The sequence below is a fragment of the Zalophus californianus genome, chromosome 15, assembly GCF_009762305.2.
Source record: "Zalophus californianus isolate mZalCal1 chromosome 15, mZalCal1.pri.v2, whole genome shotgun sequence".
In the NCBI taxonomy this organism is placed as follows: Eukaryota; Metazoa; Chordata; class Mammalia; order Carnivora; family Otariidae; genus Zalophus; species Zalophus californianus.
Genome location: NC_045609.1, coordinates 30653379 through 30677036, shown reverse-complemented (window position 1 = coordinate 30677036; position 23658 = coordinate 30653379). Strand labels below are relative to the sequence as shown.

The 23658-nt window shown below is 48.8% G+C and overlaps 1 protein-coding gene across 2 annotated transcripts in view; it reads right to left on the bottom strand.

The window, feature by feature from the left end:
• The window catches only part of HK1 (hexokinase 1), a 113902-nt gene that overhangs the window by 60645 nt on the left and 29599 nt on the right, over nucleotides 1-23658 (bottom strand). Inside the window, exons 5-6 of one of the 2 annotated variants that reach the window (XM_027596273.2) lie at nucleotides 18717-18813; nucleotides 15362-15409 (exon numbers count right to left, since the gene is read on the bottom strand). In XM_027596273.2, the coding sequence (XP_027452074.1) occupies nucleotides 15362-15409; nucleotides 18717-18743 (75 nt within the window). In that variant the 5' untranslated portion in view covers nucleotides 18744-18813. Of the gene's footprint in view, nucleotides 1-1709; nucleotides 1903-15361; nucleotides 15410-18716; nucleotides 18814-23658 lie in introns of those variants that run through there. The other variant, XM_027596271.2, reaches the window with a different exon arrangement.

The following is a 23658-nucleotide window of genomic DNA, read 5'->3' as shown; positions in this document are numbered from 1 at the left end:
CTGAGTACAATCCAAACCTCAACCCAACATAGGCCCTGGAGGCCACACAGGTGATGGTGGGTATGGACGGTGGAAGCTTAGAGGGGTCATCTGGGTCCCCCACCCCAGTGATCTGCTGTCTTGAGCTACAGTGTGCGCCACATGCAGGGGAAGGACAGTGAACTCATCTGTACCCTAAATTCCCCACTGGAAATGGGAAGAACATCAACGGCACACACCACCACTGAAGAGAACATGAAATGTACCTGGAGGCAGGCACAGCTCCCTGAGCTCCGTGGCCAGAGGAAGCTCCACAGTGCTGCCCAGCAGTGAGCAGGAGTCCCACAGTGGGACAACTCTAAAGGCACTGTTGCTCCTAGCTATGAGGGACGGTGGCAGATTTCCAGGCCTGTCTCCTAATTGCCCTACTCTGGTCCCCACTCAGCACAGGACCCAGGATCCAAGCAGCATCCCCAGGGCCTTTGTCTCAGCACCTCCCCCTCAGCTGACTTCCAGTAGGAGCCCCGGTTCCCAGGGGAGGGAGGGAGAGACCCGCCCTGGCTCTGCCTCTAACTCACCGGGTGACCTTGATGAGGTCACTGCCCTCAGCAGGCCTACTTCCTAGTGTGCCAGAGGGGGTTGTCCTAGGTAGATAGGAAGAGAACTGAGGGAACATCCTGTGGCTTTACGCTCCCACCTCTCACCTGTGGGTACTTCCCTTGTCTGAACTCCACAGTCAGGTTCACTGTGTATCCATTCCACCTTACTCCAGCAGTCCTCCCGTCACCCACGCTGGGACAGGAGCCCGTGCCAGGCCCCGGACTGGTAAAATGGGCGCTTTTCCTCACCACCTAGGCTGTTCCTTAAAAACATGGTGGCAGGGCTGTCATAAGGGAGAGACACACCTTTAAGACCTGCCAGCGGACAGCATTTTCTGCTAGACAGATGTCCAAGGCAGCAACCCCTTAGGGTAGGGAGATGCGTCCCTGTGCGAGTACACACATGTCACAGGCATACATGTCAAGGCCTCTATCCGACTCAAAAGACCAGTCTCTTATTTAAGCTCCCTGCGCTGGCTGGAAATTACAGTTTAAGAGAGCAGTCACGTAGAGGAATAAAAAATTCCATTCAAGACATGCCACTCTGGACCTGAGGCCTATGAGCAAAGTTTCCGGTGGCCTCCGCAGCCCTCCCCGTTCCGGGAAGCCGGGCGGGTCACCCTGTCCCCAGATTAAGGGGCAGCCGCAACAGCGGGTAGAGCCGGGGTGAGAGCTTCTCCCGGGCACCCGGCGCCCTCCGCGGGGAACCCCAAATGTGGGATGCCCGGCCTCCAGCCGGCAGCCCCGCCTGCTGCGCACTCAGCTCCCCACCATCTCTGTAATCACTCCTCCGCCCACGGCGCTCAGAACCTTCCGAACAGGCCCTGCGGACCGACCCACCGGTCCCCGGGCTCAGGCGCCTCCCCGCGTGGCCCGGGGGGGGACCCATCTGACATCCACAGCCCGGCTCAAGGACACTGCAGCAAGCAGCCCGGTCTCGGGGGTCTTCCCCCCACCACACACACAATCCCGGGCAGGATCGAAAGGCGAAGGCTTCCCCCGCCCTGCAGTCCAAGCAGTGCCGGCCTGGGGGAGCCTGGGCGCGGGAGGATGGAGGCGGCGGCGGCGAGCGGATGCCGGAATGCAACGCTGCGCCCAGAGCGCCGGGCGGCGGCGCGCGCGGGGGCTCACCTTTTTGACTTGGTCATCCTTCAGCTCGGTGAAGTAATAGGCCAGGAGCTGCGCGGCGATCATGCTGACGGCGGCGGACACGGAGCTGCAGGCGAGGGGCCGGCGGGGGTGCTCCGCAGCCCGAGCGAGCAGTGGTCCTCGGGCGACTGCTCGGCGGCTCCTCCTCCTCCTCCAGCCGCGGCTCCACCCCCAAGGCCCGGGAGGCGGTGGCTCGCGCGCTCCCCGGCTCCGCGCTCCCGTCCCCGGGAGGGTGACAGCCGCCAGCCGGCCCACCTCCTCGGCGCCCATTGGCTGCCGCCCGCCTCTGCAGCGCCGGGCGGCGGCGTCCGGGCCTGGGTGGGGGGGCGCGGCGGCCGCTCCCTCCCGCGCCGGAAAGGGGGCGGCGGCGCTGCGAAATCCCCCACGGGCAGGCATCTCCCGGCACGTCCCCCACGTAGGGAGCCGGCGCGAGGGCGGGAGGCTCGCTCGGGCGCGCAGGGTCGCGCGTGGCGGCGCCCGGCCGGGCGGACGCGCGCGGGGCGCGGGAGGAGGCGCCGCCCGACTCGGGCGGGACGAGCGGCCCCCGAGGAGGGCCCGCTGCCAGCCGGAGCGGCCTGTGGGGGCGCGGCCCCCTTCGCGGGAAAATGAGGCTCGCCCCCGGGAGTTCCGCGGATGGGCAGACGCCGGAGGCGGGTGCAGAAGTGGGCGTGCAAAGCGAGCCGGGCCTGGGCCGGAGGAGGCGAGAGCCCGGAGGCTGCGCGGTCCTCGCACCGGATCCCCGCTCCGGCCGGCTCCTGCGGGTCCGCCGGGAAGAGCGCCGAGCCTCAGCTGCGACCTCCGGGCAGTGCATCACCCCTAACCCGGCTCGCCCGGCCTAATCTCCGGCAGGCGGATTTGTGTTGCTAAATCGAGAGCGACGCCCCACAGCGCCCGCCCCGGAGTCACTGGTTCCTGCCGCTCTCCCGAGGGCTCACGCCCCGGCCTGTCCGCACCCCCCCCCCCCACCCCGGGCTTCCTCTTCCTCTCGGGCACCCAGGCTCGCGGGCGTCCGGGGGATCCTTCAGGCGCCCCTCCGAGGTGCCACCTTTTTCACTTCCCCAACGGAAGTGAGCCGGGCTGGGAGGAATCCTGAGAAAAACGTTCAGCCTTAACGACGAGGAGGGGAGGTGCGGAATCAGGCGGTTAGGGGGCTGCTTGGACCGATCGCTACCAGAGTGTTCTTAGATCCGTCGCGTCTGGGTGCGGGAGTTCTACTGCCTCACAAGGGGACATGTAATGAGCTCAAAATACAATGAAGTGGTTACTATCCTGATTCAACAGGTAATCAAGTTGAGGCTCACGGAGGCGGCGTTTCTTGCCGAACTTTATACAACCAGGAAGTTGTAGATCCCAGGATTCGGTCTGTGTGTTTTCCAAAGTCAGTGCTCACCGCTGCAGTTTGCGGTCCTTGCTATTGTATGTAGCCTCTCCGCGGAAATAGGCCGTGCTCTTGGGACCACGGCTGCACCAGGCGGTGCCCTGACAGATGACCACAGTCCAACCCCCCAACCTCTACCCCAGACCTGGATCCGGGGGAGCCCTGACCAGCCTACATAAAGGTACAAAAGTGGTCTCAGCGGGGAGATGGCTTAACATTCCTCCTCAGGAACATCAGGGGTCTGACCGCGGCAGTCACCACCAACCAAAGAGGACCTCAGATGTGGCCCTTGAGGCCAGAGCCTTCAGTCAGGAGCTCAGCACTCATGGCTGGCTTTCTGGCTGTGACATTCTGAGTCACCTTCCTGAGCTTGCTTCCTCATCCATGACATGGAGATCCTAAAGCCCACCCACCCACTACATTAAAACACCTGCTTATTAGACACCATAAATGGTGGGTATTATTATAAGATTGGGAAGCTGATGAGGGCTTCTCACTTGCATTCCTCCCCGTTCTAGGCCCTGAGAGGGTGTAGCAATTTTATATTTGTAATTTTGAATTGCTTTCCGAAGAGGCTCCCTAAAGTTATTTAAGCTTCAAACCCCACAAAGCCTGGGTCTGCCCTCAGGATAGTATCGTTATAAACTAGGAAGAGAAGTTCTCTGGCATCCATCCAACGCTTACACTGTCTACATGGCCATAAAGAAAATTGGGAGAAAGAACGATTTGGTTGTTCTCCACTGCCATTTGAGGCCTGCAACTGGGATGCTGGAAGTTCCTTGAGGATCAAGAACTGTGCTTTGCAAATTGCTCTGGCTTCCACACCTAACCCTCCAAGATGGCATGAGCCCAGTGCAGGGATCAGAAACATTCAGAGTATACATACCCCTCAACCCACCCACCCCCACCCGCCGCCATCACTGTGCCCCCATTACGTCCATGTTCTCTTGCATCATTATGAGCTGGAGCCAGGGAGCAGCTTTCCCAGTTTTCCAGGCTACCCCAAGATGTTATGTTTGCAAGCAGGGCGGCTGCCAATGCTTTCTGTTCCCTGGCAGTGGAGAGAGAAACTGCTTCTCAAGATGACTCCTTCCTCTCCACCCCTTGAATGCACGCAGGCCCCAAGGTCCATCAGTATTTCCTGTGAAATACCTCTAGGCCTGCCCCACTGCTTCCTTCAACCCCTAGGCCTCATTGTCCCGTGCCAGAAATATTACAAAAGTCTTCTAGCTGCCCTGCCTGTTTCCTGGCTTTCTACAATCCAAGTCATTCTGAAGTCCAGGCCACATTATTCCTGCTAAAAAGCAGCCTAATCACATCACAGCTCTACCCCAAATCCCGTGATGACCCCCTCCTTCCTGACGGAGCCAATTGAAACACTGCTGCCTGATGTCTGAGGCCTTCTGTGATCTGACTCAACTCTTCCCCACTTACCCCTTCCTCCCCCAGGGGCCCCAGTGAGGCCACTTCCCACTGTCCCCGGCCCGCCAGGCCCCTTTGAGCCCCTGCTCGTATATTCTTGCTTGCCCCGTCTTCTCCACTCACCACCCCCTGACCAAGTGTCCGGGTCCACCCTCTCCCTGAGGCCCAGCTCTCCCACTGCCCTCCACAGAAAGCCTTTCCTGAGCATGCTACTCACCCCGGTCTCCCAGGCCTTAGCACTTCCACAAGGCCAACTCGGACTGTGCTCACAGTCCATCTAGATGTAGACCAAGACTCTTCTTTACAGATGAGGAACCTGCGATGCAGCAAGTGGGCCATCTTTGTCCAGTGTCAGGCTGTGGTGGAGGTTGGAGCTGGGACTCAAACCCAGTTCTGATGCCCAGCCAGTGCTCTGTCCATTCTCCCCCACCCCCACCACACTGCAGCCTGGGCCTCAGATAAGTGAGGCCAAGGCCTAACAGTCTGCCTGATATTGGCGACTGTCTTCTGGGGGGCTGGCCTTCTCTGCCCCAATCACACAGCTTCCTGAGACCAGAGCCCAGGCTGCACTGCTGTGTCCCCTCCTGGGCTCAGAGCTGGGCCTCTGTCCCCCGTCTTATCATGCCAGTGATCACCTCGAGCACTTCTTTATTATCCCCACCTCTTTTTGCCGTCAGATAGCTCTCAGACCCCAGCTGAGCCTGATGAGGGAGCAGGAGGCCAGCTGAGGACAGAGCACAAGCTGACACACCGCAACCTCCCCTCCACACACAATCCTGGGTGGGATATATGTGACTTTCCTTTAGGAAACCTCCAACGGTCTTAACAGTGATGCTTCGCTAAGAGGGAAAAACAACCTTCACTTAATAATAGCCAGGCCTCCAGTAGCCTGAGAGTCCTCTTTGGCATATGAGAGCCCTTTTGGACACCTCCCTTTTTCCTTACCTCCCCTAACTCCATAGTATATAATCAGCCATTCCTCACAACCCCGGTGCAGCAGCTCTTTCTACCCACAGGTCCTGTCCCGGTGCTTTAATAAAATCACCTTTTTGCACCAAAGACATCTCAAGAATTCTTTCTTGGCCGTCAGCTCCGGACCTCACCAACGTTCCAAAACTACATCAAGCCCCCCTTTGCTGATTACTCTCTGGACCCCAAGGAAGAACAGCAAAGACCTTGACCATTGGAAATCGAGTTCCGGAGGTCTCCCCTCACCCTCCAGATGGCCTTCCCCTCTCACCAAAGTGCCCTGGATTTCCCTGTTCATTGTGCTCCCTCTTGTACCAGAGTTGGGGTGGGGGCTGGAGGGGTCAGGCCATACCAGGCTGCCACCCACAAAATGCACCTGCCAGTAAGAGAAGGCAGGCCACGGCCATGTCAGAATGTGACAACTACCATCTGACCCCGGGCACTGGGAATGGCACCCCAGAAATTCTCTCCAGTGGATCAGAGCTGTACCCCAGCACCTGGGCGCACACTTCTACCGGCAACGTTTGCATGATACGGACAGTTTACGGAGCATTTATTCTCTCGAATAATGCCTCATTTCTCCTGATAACAGGCTGGTGAGGTTACCAGGGCAAATATCTTTATCCCCACTTAATCAGTCAATGAGAGAGTGTTTAAGGTCTCCAAGGCAGAGACAGGGCTGAAAGAAAAAGGAAGGCTAGCGTGTGAGCCACCGCCGCGTGTTGGAATCCTGAGGAGACAGGGATGCTGGCAGGCAGAGCATGGTCTGAGAGGAAGCACCTGGAAGGGGTCCTGAAACCCACATTTCTATTAGATCTGTGGATTTCAACCTGGCTGCTTTTACAAATGCTGATGCCCGGGCCTCAGCCCCAGAGGGCGGTGGAACTGACCTGGAACGCAGGCCAAACAGCACTTTACAAAGTTTCCCCAGGTACGTCTCAGGTGCTGCTAGGATGGTGAATCGCTGATTTAGATGCTAACTCTCCGCAGGAACAGGTGGAGATTTCTGAAATGAATCCACCAGCACTGTTTTCCGTGGCGCCTCTTGGACAATGCTGAAGGCAGCCGGTTTTGCTCCCTGGAGGGGCTGGGGCTGTAAAATCACATTCTCGGGGAGGGGGGTGGGGGGATGGGGAACTGGGGGATGGACATTAAGGAGGGTCCGTGATGTCATGAGCACTGGGTATTACATAAGACTGGTGACTCACTGACCTTTACCTCTGAAACCAATAATACACTATATGTCAGTTAATTGAATTTAAATTAAAAAAAAAAATCACATTCTCGGCCTGTCTCCCTTCCTCTTTTATTTGCCCAAAGTTCTACCCGCTGACAACATCATCACAGAGGTTACAAATTGGCAACAGGCTACCACACGGCCCAGCACATATCTTATTTAGCCCACCTAACATGTTACAAGTATGATGAAACACTGACAAATTAGGAGATTTCACTTGAAAATCCAGGTTCCCAGCGTCTCAGGTCTAGCCACGCTGGGCCCCTGTTATCCCGGGGCAACGCTCAGCTAGAACTGAGTAGCCACTGCCCCCTCCAGACAGTGCAGGGGTGCTGCAGCTTGCCCCAGGCCCCACCCAGGCGGCCCCCCTGCACTGATGCACACGCCTCTCTGGCCCCTGTAGGCCTTTAAGCTCCCAATAATTGGAATCTACAGGCAGAAGGCTTCAGGTGTTAGGGCCGGGATTAGGATGAGGCAAGAAAGGTGCCTAGCGGTGCAAGGTTTAAATCTTAACGTTCAAATCTTGCACTGTAGGCACCTCTCTTGCTTCATCCCAGTCCCCTAAAGCTCTCTGCCAGGCTGCCCCTTGCTCAACCCTGACCTGTTTCCCCGGCTCAGAAAACCCCTGATACCCAGAGACACCTCTCTCAGCTTCTGTCCCAAGAAGGTTTCCACTTCCCTGTGGGGATGACTGTCCGTCACAGGAGTGCAGAAAGCCCCATCTGGCCCTGTTGCTTCTTGGACATCCCATCCTCTATGCCATTGCCTCTGAACCTGATAAGCCTCCTATGCATCAAGAATGATGGCCTGGAAGCAGGGTTAACCAGACGGCTGAGGCCTGCCTGGCCTCAGCCCTGCTCCTTATCTCAAGCCTGCTCCTTTCCCAAAGGAAGCCCATATCTTGTTGGAACAGAGCAATCTAAAAAATCACCCTGCTGATTCCTCTGAGTTTTAGTTCTAGTTCTCTCCAACGCCCACATACAACCACCTCTCCGGGGCCAGTGGAAGTTCTTTATTCCTGTCCCTTTGGAATTAGCTCCAAAATATAGAAGGAAATGTTCAGGCAGGAGAGTCCATGTCAACACCCAGGCAGGGTTCTTAGGCTGTGGAGTCTCATAGGCCAGCACGTTAAACATGCATACAAATAAAAACTAGATACTGACTTTTCATTTTGCTAAGAAAAAAATAATTTTTAGTCACAATTTCCATCTCCTATCACCATTATTTCCTAAAGAAAAAAGATGTCTTAAGCCAGAGAAAGAAACACAGGGGCTGCTTTTTAAACTAACTACCTCTGGCTTTATAATAGCCAGAACTCACTGTGGTAGAACTCACTGTGGACCGGGTATCGGTCTAAATTCTTATATTAACTTGTTTGACCCTCAGTACAACCTAATGAGGTAAATACTGGTCATAGCCTCATTTTATAGATGAGAATATTGAGTCACGGGGACGTAAGGTGACTTCTCCAGGTCATACAGCTACTGCAAAGAGCTGGAATATGTGCCCAGAGAGTCTGGTTCAAGACCACCCTGCTGTTCTAACAAGGTGAAATATTCATTTTACCATAGAGTCCTTATTTCTCTTATTCTGTGCAGGCCCAGCAATGCCTCAGTCGCGTCGCAGATGGGTCCAAAAACCCACGTTGGGGAGCTTCTTCCCTAGGGTACCAAGTCACGCTTGGTTAGATTTGTAAAGCATGGCACATGGATCCTGTTATAAAGGGCATTCTCAAACCACATGGTAAGGCAGATTCGCATGACCCACAGGGATTTTATAAGGGAGATATGGAAGCAATTGTCCTTCCCAGTGGTGTGGGGGTGGGGGACATGGGGCTCGGTAGATTCAGCTGAGCTGGCTGAGTGTGCCCTCCTCGCTTGCTGTCTTCTGGGGGTCCATCCCCATGTACCCTACCCAAAGAACCACTCTTGTCACTCCAGAACCACTCCAGCCCCCCTTCTCTCCTGAGCTCCAGACCCATATTCCAACTGCCTGTGAACATCAACTCCTAGACCCCACAGGCACCTGAAACTCGGTAGGTCTCCCATCACAGTCATTTCTTCTTCTTAAACTCACTCTCTCTTCTCATTCCCCCTCCTTTGTCATTTATTCACTCAACAGACATTTGTGAAGCACCTGGTCTGCTTCTACTTCCTGGTCACTAGAAATGGGCTGGTGAACAGGACGGAGTCTCTGCCCACATTCTGGTGGGGAGATACAGGTAGTAAACAAGTCACGAATTAAATACACATCAGGTTAGGTGCTAGGAGGAAAAATGAAGCAGAATATAGGCAATACAGCTACATGCTACAATTTCCATTTCCCCTTTGTTCTAATGAATGGCTCCAATTTTTAACTGAATCCAACCCCCCCCCAATTAAAGACTATATTTCTAGCCTTCCCTGCAGCTATAGATGTGGCCATGGGAGCAAGTTCTGGCCAACGAGATTAAAGTGAGAGCATCTCGTGCTAGTTTCCAGAAGCCTTCCTTAAGACACTGCAATTATGCAGCTTTTCTTCTTTGCCATTCTTCCTTCCTGCTGGCTGAAATACAGACAGACTGGCTAGAGAACTAGGAATGTCTTGGATATTGAGATAAACTTGGGAATGTCAGCCACACAAAACAAAGCAACAAAATAAAATAGAAGGAGCTTGTGTCCCTGTCACCAAGATGCCCCATATCAGCCCCCCACTGCCTCTAGATTTCTAGAACTTCAGAGGAAAATAAAATTTCAATGTGTTAATCCAACTGCTATTTTGGAGTTTTCTGTTACTATCAGCCAAATCTAATCCTAACTGATACCTAGGTTGAACAACAGAGAATAAGAGTATCATTTTGGATAGCATGAATAGGAGAGGCCTCTCTGAGGATATGACATTTGAGCAGAAACCAGAATAAATGGGAGTACACCATGTCTGTGCTTCCTCTGCCCTCTTGGGAAAAAGTGTCCCAGGTAGAACCATCTTCCCATCAGCCAAGCTGAAAACCTGAGCATTATCCTTGAGATTTTCCCCTCCCAAATGTCCTGCATCTAATGTGTCACCAAACCCTATGGAGTCAACCTATATATGTGCCTCAAGAACAAAACAAAACACATCCTACCTAGAACTCTCTTGAATCCATCCTCTGCTCCCCATTCCTTCTGCTAGAACAGGCCTGTAGTGGGATGCATGGTGCCCCCTAAAAGATATGCCTTAATCCCCACAACGTGTGCATGTGACCTTATTTGGAAAAAAAAAAAGGGTCTTGGTGTATCCCTAAGTTAGGGATCTTGAGATAAGATCTTCCGGGATAGGATCTCCCTGGTAGGCCCTAAATCCAGTGACCTTCCTGATAAGAGGCAGAAGACAAGACAGTAGGGGACAAAGAAGAATGGCCCATGAAGGAGGAGGCAGAGATGAGAGGGGGTTCTGCAGCCACAAACCAGGGAGTGCCTGGAGCCCCTGAAAGTGAAAGAGGCCAGGAAGGATCCTCCCCTAGAGCCTGAGGAGGGAGCCCCGCCCTGCTGACACCTTGATTTCGGACTTCTGGCCTACAGAACTGTGAGATAAAAAATTTCTGTTATTTTAAACCACGAACTTTGCACCAGTTTGCTATTGCAGCCCTACAAAACTGATACAAAGCCCTTAACAATATCAACTCTCTCCTAGTCCCAGGCTACGGAACTGATCTGTTCAGAATCCCCTGTAGCAAAAAATGTTTTGACCGCGTATCTCAACAATCTATATATTTACTTATAACTATCAATGCATACTACTGCACTATTATTTATGTTATAAAACATACCTAAAACATAGACATGAAAACAGATGAGACAGATGGGAGTGTAAAATTACACTACTTTGGAACTGTTTTTGACTATTCCTAATAAAGTTGACTATAGGGGTGCCTGGGTGGCTCAGTGGGTTGGGCATCCAACTCTTGGTTTCGACTCAGGTCATGAGCCCCGCATAGGGCTCCACACTCAGCATGGAGTCTGCTTGGGATTATCGCTCTACCTCTCCCTCTGCCCCTCCCCCTTCTCACACGCTCCCTCCCTCTCTCTATTTTTCTCTCTCTCTCTCTCTCTCAAATAGTTACATCTTTAAAAAAATTAATATATACCTACCCCATGACCCAGCGATTCCATTCCTGGGTATTTACCCAAGAGAAATTAAAGCACGTGTCCATACAAGGATTTGTACACAAATGTAGACAGCACTTTATTAGCCAAAACTAGAAACAACCCAAATGTCCATGAGCAGACAAGCAGATTAAAAAATTGTACTATATCTATACATACTTCATACTTCTCAGCTATAAAAAATGGAATTCTTTTTTTCCCCTTTGTTAACAATTTTACTGAGATATAATCCACATACCATGTAATTCACCTATTTAGAGTATACAGTTTCGTGATTTTTAATAAATTGCAGAGTTGTGACATCATCACCACAGTCATTTTTAGAGCATCTTCATTATCCCAAAAAGAAACATCATACCTATTAGCTGTCACCTCCCAAACTCCCGTGCTACCCTATGGCTTTAGGCAACCACTAATCTACTTTTCTGTCTCTACAGATGTGCCTGTTCTGGACATTCCATGTAAATGGAATCTATACAATATGTGATCTTTGGTGAATGGCTTCTTTCATTAAGCGTGTAAATGTACTTCATTTATGTTCATTCACATTGTAGTACATATCTGAACTGCAGCCCTCTTTTTATTTCTGAATAAGATCCCATTGTGTGGATATACCACACTTTGTTTATCCATTCATCAGTTGATAGATAAAATATTACAGACTACGCGCCTTAAAAAACAGAAATGTATTTTCTCACAATTCTGGAGGCTAGAAGTCCAAGATCAAGGTGTTGGCAGGTTGAGCTTCTTCTAAGGACTCTCCTTAGCTCGCAGATAGCCGCCTTCCTCACATGGTCTTCTCCCTGTGTGCACACATCCCTGATGTCTCTTTGTGGGTCCAAATTTCCTCTTCTTGAAAAGATGCCAGTCGGATTGGAATAGGGTGCACTCTAAAGACCTCATTTTAAATTAATTAACTCTTTAAAGACCCCCATCTCCAAATGTGATTATATTCTGAGGTGCTGGGGGTTAAAACGTCAACGTACGAATTTGGTAGTAGAGGGACACAATTCAGCCCGTAACAGTTATCACAGTAAGAAACCATTGCCAAATCCAAGGTCACGAAGATTCATATCTATGTTTTCTTCTAAGAGTTTTATAATTTTAGCTACTGCATATTTTGAATTAATTTTTGTATATTGTATGGGGCAGGGATTCAACTTCATTCTTTTGCATGTGGATATCCAACTGTCACAGCATCGTTTGTTGAAGAGATTATTCTTATCCCACTGAATTGTTTTCATATCCCTCTGAAAACCAAATAACTGTAAATGTAAGAGTTTACATTTACCTCTCAATTCTATTCCATTGATCTATAGGTCTATCCTTACGCCAGTACCATGCTGTCTTGATTACTGTAGCTTTATAAGTTATAAAAACAGGAAATGCAAGTTCCTTGACTTTCTTCTTATTATTCAAGATGTTTTGACTAATCTGGGTACCTTCCATCTCCACATGAATTTTAGAATTAACTTGTCCATTTCTGCCAAGAAGCCAGCTGGAATTTTGATAGAGATTGTGTTGAATCTGTAGGTCAATTTGGGGAGTATTGCCATCTTAAGTTTTCCAATCCATGAACATAGAATGTCTTTCCATTTTTTTAGATCTTCCTCAATTTCTTTCAACAGTGTTTTATACTTTTCAGAGTATAAGTCTTGGACTTCTTTTAAGTTTATTCCTAAGTGTTTTGTTCTTTCTGGTGCTATTATAAATGAAACTGTTTTCTTAATTTCTTATTGGATTGTTCATTGCAAATGTATAGAAGTACAATTGATTTTCACATATCAAGTTTGTATCCTGCAACCTTGCTGAATGTGTTTATTCTAACAGTGTGTGAGCATGTGTGTGTGTGTGTGTGTGTGTGTGTGTGTGTGTGTATCTTAGGATTGTCTATATAAAAGATCACATAGGAATGAACTCAGTACATGCAGCAATATGAAAATATTAAAGCCAGGTACAAAAGAGTACACATGTATGATTCCATTTACATGAAGTTTAAGAACAGGAAAACTAACCTATGGTGATAGAAGTGAGAACAATGCTACCCTCAGGACAGGGGATGGGGGAAGTATTAACTGGATAGGGACATGAGATTTTGGGAGGTGATGGAAATATTCTATATCTTGAATGGGGTTCTATAGGTATAGACATGTGTTCAAATTTCTTGACCTGACACTTAGAATGTATGCGTTTGACAGCTAATAAATTATACTTCAATTAAAAAAAGGCATAAAAATGAGATAAACTAATTTTAAACGTGGTGGCCTAATAGTACCATTAGCTAATTATCTCAAGGTCCTCTGTAAACATAAGGATTAGCTTATCATCAGTGATGTACAGAATAAAGCCAGAATTCAAAAAGCCTTGTCTGTTTTTTTCTCTGACTACTTTTTATATCTGATCAGATCTTTTATTTCTTTTAACCCCAAGATGTGGCTAATGAGTAGCTGGTACCAGGGATAAGAAACAAGTTGGCGCTCTTATTTTCTCATTGTTCATTAGGTTTTTTTAAGTTTATTTTTTTTAGTAATCTCTACACCCAACATAGGACTCAAACCCAAGACCCCAAGATCAAGAGTCACTCTCTCTCTTCCGACTCAACCGACCAGGTGCCCCATTATTCATTAGCTTTAATCCATAGTTTCTAGGCAGAAATCTTTCTTTTTAATTTTTTTAAAGATTTTATTTATTTATTTGACAGAGAGAGACACAGCCAGAGAGGGAACACAAGCAGGGAGAGTGGGAGAGGGAGAAGCAGGCTTCCTGCAGAGCAGGTAGCTGGATGCAGGGCTCAATCCCAGGAACCCTGGGATCATGACCTGAGCCAAAGGCAGACACTTAACGACTGAGCCACCCAGGCACCCCCGCAGACATCTTTCTAAGCCACTTGCTTATTTTGTGAGGGTCAGCCTAGTTAAAGCCAGATAATATGATGTACAAAACTACCCCAACCAGGCAGTCAGAAGACGGTAATGCCTCATAACATGCTAAAAATGGCTCTGGAAACAAAGGAAGGGACCACTATCTGTCCCTTCTTATTGAGAGAGACCCTGAGTACAAAATGATACAAGTAACCATCTGGAAGCCTCACCAAGCAAGTCTACCAGTGCCAATTGAGCTTTAAAAAGTTGTTAGCAAGGGAACTTGTACAACTTTCTTCCCATTCCAAAGTGGATCATCTTGCACACACACCGCCTCTGGAGAGCTCTCTACACTCATCCCCACTACCTCCTGGCTGATTCCCTGGAGGCTCAACGCTGATGCTCCTTGCTGCTGTCAGACAGAACACAATTTAATCACATGACTCTTCGGCCTAAAGATCTTTTGGGCCCCCTCTCTGGAGTTCCTTAACTGGACATCCAGGGCCAGCCCAACCCAACTTCATCAGCCTCCCTTCCCGCCTTCCCCACCAGCACCACACCAGACAGCCTCCCAGGATCTTTCCATCCTTCACAGGCTCCCTGTCTGCCCTAGCGGCTGGCTATGCCTGTAATGTCCTTCCTGGCCTGCAGATTCTTTCTTCTGCTTCAAGAATCTCCTGCTAATCTCACGTCCACTGTCCAACCTTCCTTCTCTCCCCAAGACAGGGTGGATCCCTCCCTCGTCTGGCTCTTAAGGCACATGTCACCCTCTGTTGTAATTTTTTCCTTTTTTGCATGTTGAGTTTCACTTCTCAGCCATAAATCCTCAAATGCTGGAGTCTCTGATTCATTTTTGAAAGAACAAGAATATGGCTGTTCGATCAGTGGAATAAGCAGCAGGGCAGAGGTGGCTATGAATCTGGACCCAGCCTCGGACCTCACCTGGGACTAGATAAGGGAGCCGGATGTAGGAGAAATCAAAAGTTACTGTACTTTTCTCCCAGCAAGCTGGCTCTCCAAAGCCTCCACCTCGCCACCTTCCCGAAGCAATCCACCTCAGATTCACTCTACTGCAATTTGATAGGCACAGTAAAGTGCCCGCTTGGGGAATGAGAGGGAAGGTGAGGGGCCATCACAGGTAGCACAGAAAATTCTCTGATTTGGAACCCTATGGGTTATGTCAATAGGAAAGATCTGAAACTTTTTTTGGCCCATGTTCCAGTGCAGAGGGGATGGGTACCAAGTTCCTGGCATGCCAGATTCCCCACAGTGGAAAAGACAAGAGGGGAGAGACCCTTCCATTCCCTCTCCCAGAGCCTCTCCCACAGTCAGGAAGCCATACAGCTCCAAGGTAGGAAGGTCCTGTGTTTAGCTCGGACACTTAGCATTTTGCTCCCAAGAAAGGGCTAAGAGAGGAACCTAGGAACAAAGGCCCCCTCATAAAGCTCCTGCCCTGTGGGGTGGGCTGGGCCTAGGTAGGAACAGGTTAGAAGTAAATGTTCTTCCTCCCCTGGTAATCCACAGTAGGGCTTCATGGCTCACTGAAACCATGATCAGAATTCCCAAAGGGAATTGCCACACACTATCCCTCTTGTTTAGAAAATGTTACAGAAGGATACAGAAAGAGCATTTAGGTTTCTTACCTTAGCTTCAGTAAGCGGGGGCTTGATGGGCCTTTCAGATGCTTCACTCTTAAAGAAAGACAGGACAAAATAAGGTGTGACAAAGGCATCTTAGCAACTGGTATTCACAACATATTGATGCTCATTACTAATCAATCATATTCAGAAAGCAACCGTAACCCCGAAATCACAGACGACATCCTGACATGATGAACAATTCTCTGGATGAAGTACAGCAGAGCTCAGAAATGTCCTGTTCGTGAATGTATTCCCATCAACATTGATTAGGTGCTTCCAAACCTACAGGGACTGTGCTGGGAAGTGGGGGTTCAAAGATGACAGACACAGTAGCTCTGCCTGCAGGGAGCCCACAATCCACTAGAGCAGACAGATGTGCTGACCGATAATGAAAGCATGGCGCTGGCTGAGCCGCTGGAGAGGCGTGCAGGGTGGCTAGGGGAACACAGGGGCCTGTCCCTGCCAAGCCACTGGCCACAATGTGTCCCCAAGATTGCAGGATGCAATACTTCCCAGAGGAACATGGAGGGAACATGGCCATCAGGCAGCAACTGGCTGGATGAGCTAGTACCCTTGACGAACTAGCATCCTGTCCTTCTGTAACGCTCTTAGGACTTTGCATGCCTCACAGATTTTTGGAAGCTGCTGCCAGTCAAGAGAGGGGCCCATGGAGACCTCTCCACGATGGCAGCTGAAGGGATAAGGAGGCTGTAGTACATTGTTTGTGGAAAAGAGCCGTAATGGTTCTCCTCCTTGTACCCAAGCCCTCTGTTGTCTCCTCCCACAGTGACTCTGGATTTAGCTGTGTGACTGGGCTTTAGCCAGTAAGAAAATAACGCCTTCAAAAACTCTTGTGCTGGGGCCCGTGCTCTCTTGCTGCTCTTGGAACTCTTGCAACCACCACTCTTGGCAGGTGAGGAGGGAGGAAGCCCGGAGTGAGGGAGCACCAGAAGTAATCCCACTTCCTAGAAGGGCTGCATAGCGGCCCACAGACATGTAGCCAGTCCGTACAAGAATCAGGGGTAACCCATGCATTCTCCCTGGAGGGCAGAGACCATCTTTTCAGTCCTTCTTGCCCTGCCTCACATAGGGTAGGGGCTCAGTAAGTGTTTGTTGTTCGTGAACAGAGAAACCACACCCTCTTCTGCGTAGGCTGCTTTGCAAAGAAGCTCTACAGAAAATCATGGTCCTACAGAAGCAAGAAAAGGCATTTTTCCATAGACAACCCAAGTGAGAGGACCCCATCTCGGCAAGTTTTTCACGTGGCCAAAAACCAAACAGTCTAGGCTTTACACCGATGCCCCATGAGAGCAAACTTGCTACTGAAAGGCACTCTCATGAAGCCTTATAGATGCTTATTGGCCTTCAGGAGAATTAAGAGTAAGGAAACAATGAAAAATACTGTCTGGGGCTTGGAACAGCCAAGGAGCCAAGGAGACAGAAATGGAACAGACCATATAATTTGGGGCCGTTCCTTAGATTAACAGTGGGAATTCAATATCCAGAGCACAACATTTCTAAGCTTGGAACAACTCAAAATATGAATGTCCCTAGGCAGTTACAGGTGGAGTCCCATGCCTTACCCCCAGCCCTGAGTTTGTCCTGGAGGTGGAAAGGGCACAAAGCCTCGGAGTCACAGGGACCTGAGTTTACGTCCTAGATTTGTCACTGATGAACTATGTAAAATTAGGCAAGTACCTTAACTTCCCTACGCCTCAGTTTTCCCATCTGTAAGATGAGAACCATACCTACGTTGTTGGGACTTTGTGAAAATGTAAGGAGACCGTGTAAAGTGGCAGTCGCAGAGTAGTTGCTGGTTGAATGACAGCAGATACAGTAAAGATCACAGGCTCGTGGAGACCCAGGGCAATAATCAGAACTCACCCAGGGCCCCGTGAGAGGACGAAACTCATTTCCAACTCCTGGATTTCTCGCTTGCGCCTGAGATCCCGGAGCCTGGCTTCCTGTCTCCGGAGCCCCCAGGACCACAGAGGACCAGCCCGAGATGCACAGGCTGATGCTGAACTCCAAGTACCAGCGCCTGAGCCTGCTGATGGCCGTGTGGCACCTGGGACACGGGCCGCTTTGTGCCACCCCTCCAAAGCTGGCCTGGCCCGCTGGAAGCTCTCGGTGGCATTCTGCCTGAGGCTTGCAAGGCTGGGTAGGGGCACAGAAGGGGATGGTGGGGACCGTGAGAGGTGGCAAAGACATCCCAAACAGACCTCCTGGTTTGGAGGTGCTCCTCCTTTCCCAGAGCAGGCAAAACTTTTTTCACCCCAAGTGTGGCGTAAAGGAGAAGGAAGAGGCATTGGGGGTCCCAAGGAGTTTGCAGGTTTATGTGTTCAGTGGCCTCCTGCTCACTGTAACCCAGAGAGGTGCCTCGGAGTGCAGAGATGAGACTGAGACGGAGAGCCTGAGCCTCCACGTGGGTGTCAGAAGCAGGGTCGAATTCAGTTCTCTCAAAGGATGTATGTGGGCTGGACAATGCATCTCCCCAGAGATGATGAAGGGGGTATTTTCAAGCCAGGCCTGTAACAGGACTGGGGAAAGTTGCCCGCCCCCCCTCACCCGGAGGCCAAAGCAGCTCCTGAAGCTTGTGTTCTCTCCTCCCCACTCCCACATACAATTGGGAACGATTTTTCACCCACAGGCTGACCAGGGAAGTCTTCACAAAGTAGGCAGGCCAGGCCACAGCAGGGACCAGCAGGCTTGCTCTGAGAGAATCCCATCCCCAGGGCACTACTGAAGTCCCAGCCCCATGCGTGTCACTGGGCTAACACCCCTGCTGTGCCTCCATTTCCCAACTGTAAAAGGGGGCCTCCGTAGTCCTTGCCCCAGTGGGACCATCTGCAGCATAGGCTGACTGGAAATGAACCAGCTACTCAGAAGAACATCATTTGTCCCATAAACACTTTCCCAGGGTTATATCCACATCCAGGGGAGAAGTAAAGCTCTCTGCAGGAGGCAAGAATGGGTTTCTGCTTTTACACGGCCATATATAATCTGGCCAAGGAAGGCTTCTCTTAGAAAAGGCCACACTCCTGTTTTCAACACCCGTTCCTGACTTTGCAGTATAATGACCTAAGAAGTGATTAACCAAGGGGTGACGTGAATGACCCCCTGGGCACCCCCTGCTCAGGACCTATCTGACCTGGTAAAAATTAAACTGCACAGAGAGAGCTAGAGGCCAGATGTGAAGGCCTCCTGCCATACCCCATAACACTTCTCTGCCGAGCTCTGGGTCTGGGTTTACCTCCTAGAAAATGGACTGCAAGTAACACCCCGTGGGAGAGTGCACTGGGCAGGCAGTGGTGTATGTGACCCCATGACGTTAGAGGACAGCAAGGGGAGAACTCACCCATCCTCGCTGGCAGGTCTGCCCCATGGTGCGGAGGACACCTGCTGTGCCCAGCTTCTCTCTTCTCTTCTGCTCTCAGCAGTCAGGGCTGGGAGGCCTGGAGAAAAGCAAAGCCCAATGGAGGAAGAATGATGGGCTCATCAACCTCATTCCTCTCCTCACCGGTTGGGAAGCTAAACACCCCAATACTGAGGACCAGGGGCAGAGAACTGGCCCCTGTGTCCAGAAGGATCCATAACCCCAAGTAAAATGTCATAAGGTTTCTGGCAGGATATTATTCTAGAAGAAATTCCCTGGCAGCTGGTCCTCATGTGGTGCCTCATCACCAACTACAGCCTCCTCTGCTTACAAAAAGGTCCGAAAATAGGGTCTTGCTTTAGGGAAGAAATCCAGTGGAAATTAGCCAAGGCGACTTCAAAAAGCCCCAATTTCAGAAGTGTGATCTCCACCACACTGTCATTCTTTTCCCCTAATTTAAACAGGGTAGGGTGTAACTCTGGGTAAAAATCACTTCTCTAATCATAAAAGCAATGCACAATCATCACCAAAAAAAAAAAAAAAAAAAAAGTCAGAACACACAGGCAAGTAGTTTAAAAATTAAAATCACCTTTACTCCTTATAGAAATAAGTTCTTTTAACATTTTGGTCTATATCCTCCCTCATATTTTTCTCCAGATAACTACACACCAGTAACAACACAAAAATGGAACCATGCTCTTATACTCTTTTTAAATCTACCTTTTTCCATGGAATAATAAATTATGAAAATCTTTTCATGTCAATTAATAAAGATCCCATCGTTTTTTTTATTGGTTACACTGGTAGAGATCTTATAGTTCATATTCAGAAAGGCTTACTCAAGAATGATATAATAATAATTCAATAAGTGTCAGATATCCTAAGTCAAAATTGAGAGCAATTTTATTAAGTCTCTGCCATATCCTGAGCAGCTTTGAAATATTATGTGATTTGCCTGCCAATTAGTGTGCTGCAGCAAATCCAAAAACTTCCTACTATTTAAGGCCTTTTCAGTTCAAAGAGAGTAAGCCAAGAGTCCAGGCTTCTAAATAGTGATGTAACACTGGGCCTCCAGCCATCAAACCCCAATGGCTCAGGGTTGGTGAATTCTGCCAGAGCTGGTCTTGCTGGGATACCTGGTACCCCTGACATGCCAAACCCTCCCTAGCCCAGCTCAGAGGCATAAACAAAATTTGTGGGGTTTCTTTGTTATTTATTTACATAAACACAATTTGATTTAAAGCTCATACTTCATTCCTTCATCCTAAGCATTTCTGGTAGAGAAGACACACAGAACTTGGCTGTGGTATGTTCTTCAGAGAACTTGGAAATATCAGTACTTGTCTTATATTTACTTGATATTTGCCCCCCTCTCCCATTAAAGGATAAACTCCCAGGGTGCAGGGATTTTGTGCATCCCCCAGTGTTTGACTTACACATAGTAAGTGTGGAACACAGTGCTGAGGTCAGGCTGCTTGGTTTGAAGCCCTACACAGCCATGTAATAGCTTTGACTCTGGAAAAGTTACTTAATCTACCTGAACCTCAGTTTGCTCAACTGTGAAATGGGGACATTAACAGTAGTAATAGAGCCACATGGGAACGTGAGGTCTGTGTATGTAAATAGAGCACTTAGAATCGTGCTTTGCATATAGCAAATACTCGATACATATCTATTAACTATTATTCTTGTTGAATGATTAACAATGTTACTGAAATTCACAACAGTTGTGAAAGCAAAAAGGGGCCATAAATGGCTTATAATTGAGGCATAGACTATTCAGGGGGCTGATTTAAAGCAGTGAGTCCACAGGGAGAGCAAAAGACAATTTGTTGGAGTGACAGAAGATGGCATCAGAACTTTTATTTATGACTTTTTAAATTTCACCCTATAACTTTTTTAGGCTATTCTTTATAACATACACATTATTTTAGTACATTACTAAATGTCTATAATTTTTTAAAAATTGAGATATAATTCATATACCAAAATATTCACCTTTTAGGATATATATATACACATCTATATATGTGTGTGTGTGTGTATGTGTGTATATATATATATATATATATATACATATTTCAATAGTTTTTAGTATATTCATAAGGTTGTACAATCATCACCACTATCTAATTCCAGAATATTTCCATCACTCCAAAAAGAAACCCTGTCCCCATCAGCAGTCACTTCCCACTCTCTCCTCCTCCCAGGCCCCAGCAACAGCTAATCTACTTTCTTTCTCTATGGATTTGCCTATTCTGGACATTTCACTATGTGAGATCATAAATGCATAAATCCAAAAAAAATTAAGATACATGTGTTGGGGAATGTGTCTGCCGAAATATTTTACTGACAGAGTACATGACCAAAAAGGTTTGGAGAGCCCTGGCTGAGAGAGTGGAACCTTCTGGGTTTTGTCCCCAGCTCCTCTGAGTTTCCCATACAGATAGTGACAGGAGGTCACAGGCTCCATTGATCCATGCTAATTAAAGCCCAATAGCTAACACAGGCCAAAGCAGAATGTGATCTAAAGATAATATGCATTTTGCTTTGCAATTTATGATTTAACTTTGTTTTTATAAAAAGATGTTCCCCTAATTATGCTTATGATAGGCTAACAGTTTAAAACAGCAATGCAGGGTGCCTCAGTGGCTCAGTCGGTGAAGCGTCTGTCTTCGGCTCAGGTCACGATCCCAGGGTCCTAGGATCGAACCCCGCGTCGGGCTCCTTGTTCGGTGGGGAGCCTGCTTCTCCTTCTCCCTCTTCCTCTCTCCCTGCTTGTGCTCTCTCTCTCTCTGACAAATAAATAAATAAAATCTTTAAAAATAAATAAAAAATAAAACAGCAGTGGAGCCTGGGACCAGGGTTCTAATCCTGCTCTACCACTTACTGAACTTCCCTGAGCCTAAGTTTCCCTGTTGTAAAACGAGGGAGGTAAGAGGTGAGAATTAATAACCTTTTCGCCTTTTGCATTAGAACTGGGCCTTAGGTTAACGCTCTGGTTCCATTCCCCCCGTTACTTGGTAATGTCACCTGCTAGACCCCAAGGTCTGACCTTTACTGCTCACCTGCTTGTACTCACCAAAGTTGTCCCACATTTTTCTTAAAGCCCTTCTTTCCAGCTTATCTTTTAACTCAGACAAAAGACCCCCCAGGCATAGCATCCCCACTGGAAACTGAAACTACCCCTTAAACAATAATGAAGACCCTGACAGAGAACTCAGGCCAGTGTGGACTCATGCTTACACAGGTGGGCCATGGGGCAACCCATATGGTGACCAACAGTCAACTCTACCTCATTGAAATGCTAAAATCTCTGCCCACGGAGGGGTACAAGCCTTATTTACATAACTTATCATGTATGTACAGGCATGTTTCCTTAAGGCACATGTGTGACCTTATGCCTGCCTCTACATAGATGACAAGGCTCTCTTTCTAAATATTTATCCCAACCATAAATTAAAAAAAAAAAACAAAAACAAACCCATTCATCCTTGCTCAGAGAGTCACAGCTTTGGACGTTATTACCTATGGTTTCCTTCTTTGCCACAGATAAAGTTTCTTTTGTGTGACAACACCTGGTGTAGCTTCTATCTGACTCACCAAGGAGGGAACTCATGTTAGCTCCCTTCCAGTAAGGGTGGAATATCAAATACGTTAGGAGTAACATTTCTTTTTTTTTTTTTTTTTTATGATTTATTTATTTAGTTGAGGCGGGGTGGTGGCAGAAGGAGAGGAAGAGAGAATCCTCAGGCAAACTGCACCGAGCCTGGACCCGGATGCGGGGCTCAATCCCAGGACCCTCAGATCATGACCTGAGTTGAAATCAAGAGTCAGATGCTCAACTGACTGAGCCACCCAGGCGCCCCTGTTACTGAGTAACATTTCTTATGATAAAGCTGACCTCTTGTTGGTAGATTGCTCCTGGGTTGGAAACATTATAAATACTAGATGGGATACCATAGCTCTAGGTTTCCCTAACTGAGATGAGTCTTGTTTTGTCCCCTATAGAGACCATGGAAAATGTCCCTATGGAGTTGTTACAGGAGAATTTGGCTCCTGCTGGGCAGGAGGCTTTTCAAGCCGGGAGGAATCCTGCACCCACCCAGTGAGAGCTTCTCCCTCTGTGGACTGCTACACAGATTCCCTCGGAAAAGAAACATTTGGCCTTGTCCTGCCAGCAAGCTGTGGTCGCCGTCTTATAGCCCTGCAGGCAGAATGGAGCCAAGTGTGGCTGGTAGCAGTCTTTGAATCTGAAGGTTTAGTAGAGTCTAGAACACTCCTGATGGGGGTTACAGATTGAGTTGTGCAGAGATCCTGGCATATAGTAAGTATTTAATTGATAACTGTGAGTACTAAATAAATGGCTATTATTATTGTTTTTTGGTATTTTGTTTTATCTACATTCACTAACTCATAGTGGGCAAGAGATTATTCTAACCCCGAGGAGCGCAGGTGGGGTATCAGACTACCAGATAGAGCCCCATTATGAAACAGGAGAAAACACCATTCTGTAATTCCGAAAGGAGGAAATATACAAATGTCCCTTCCACACAAGTATTTATTGAGCACCAACTGCATGCCAATCTCAGTGCTAGATGAGAAGATGGAAAAGATGGATACGGTCCTGGCTTGGCAGAGCTTGTAACAAAGAGCAATTACAGTGCATGTGATGGGGGGAGGGAGAGTGGGGTAGTTTATTTGGAACTACATAGATTTGGGAATCCAAGAAGGCATTTCAGAGTACCAGCCTTAGGCCATGGCACAGAATCCTAGGTTGGATGAAGACTGGAGTCCTGGTGCTCACCTTCTTCCCCTGCCCACTGTACACAAGGTAGCTTGTTGCAACGATGGGCATGCCTCTCTCTATCCATGCCCCTGGGTCGTTCTCATCCACAAAGACTGACCTTGGCCAATGACTTGC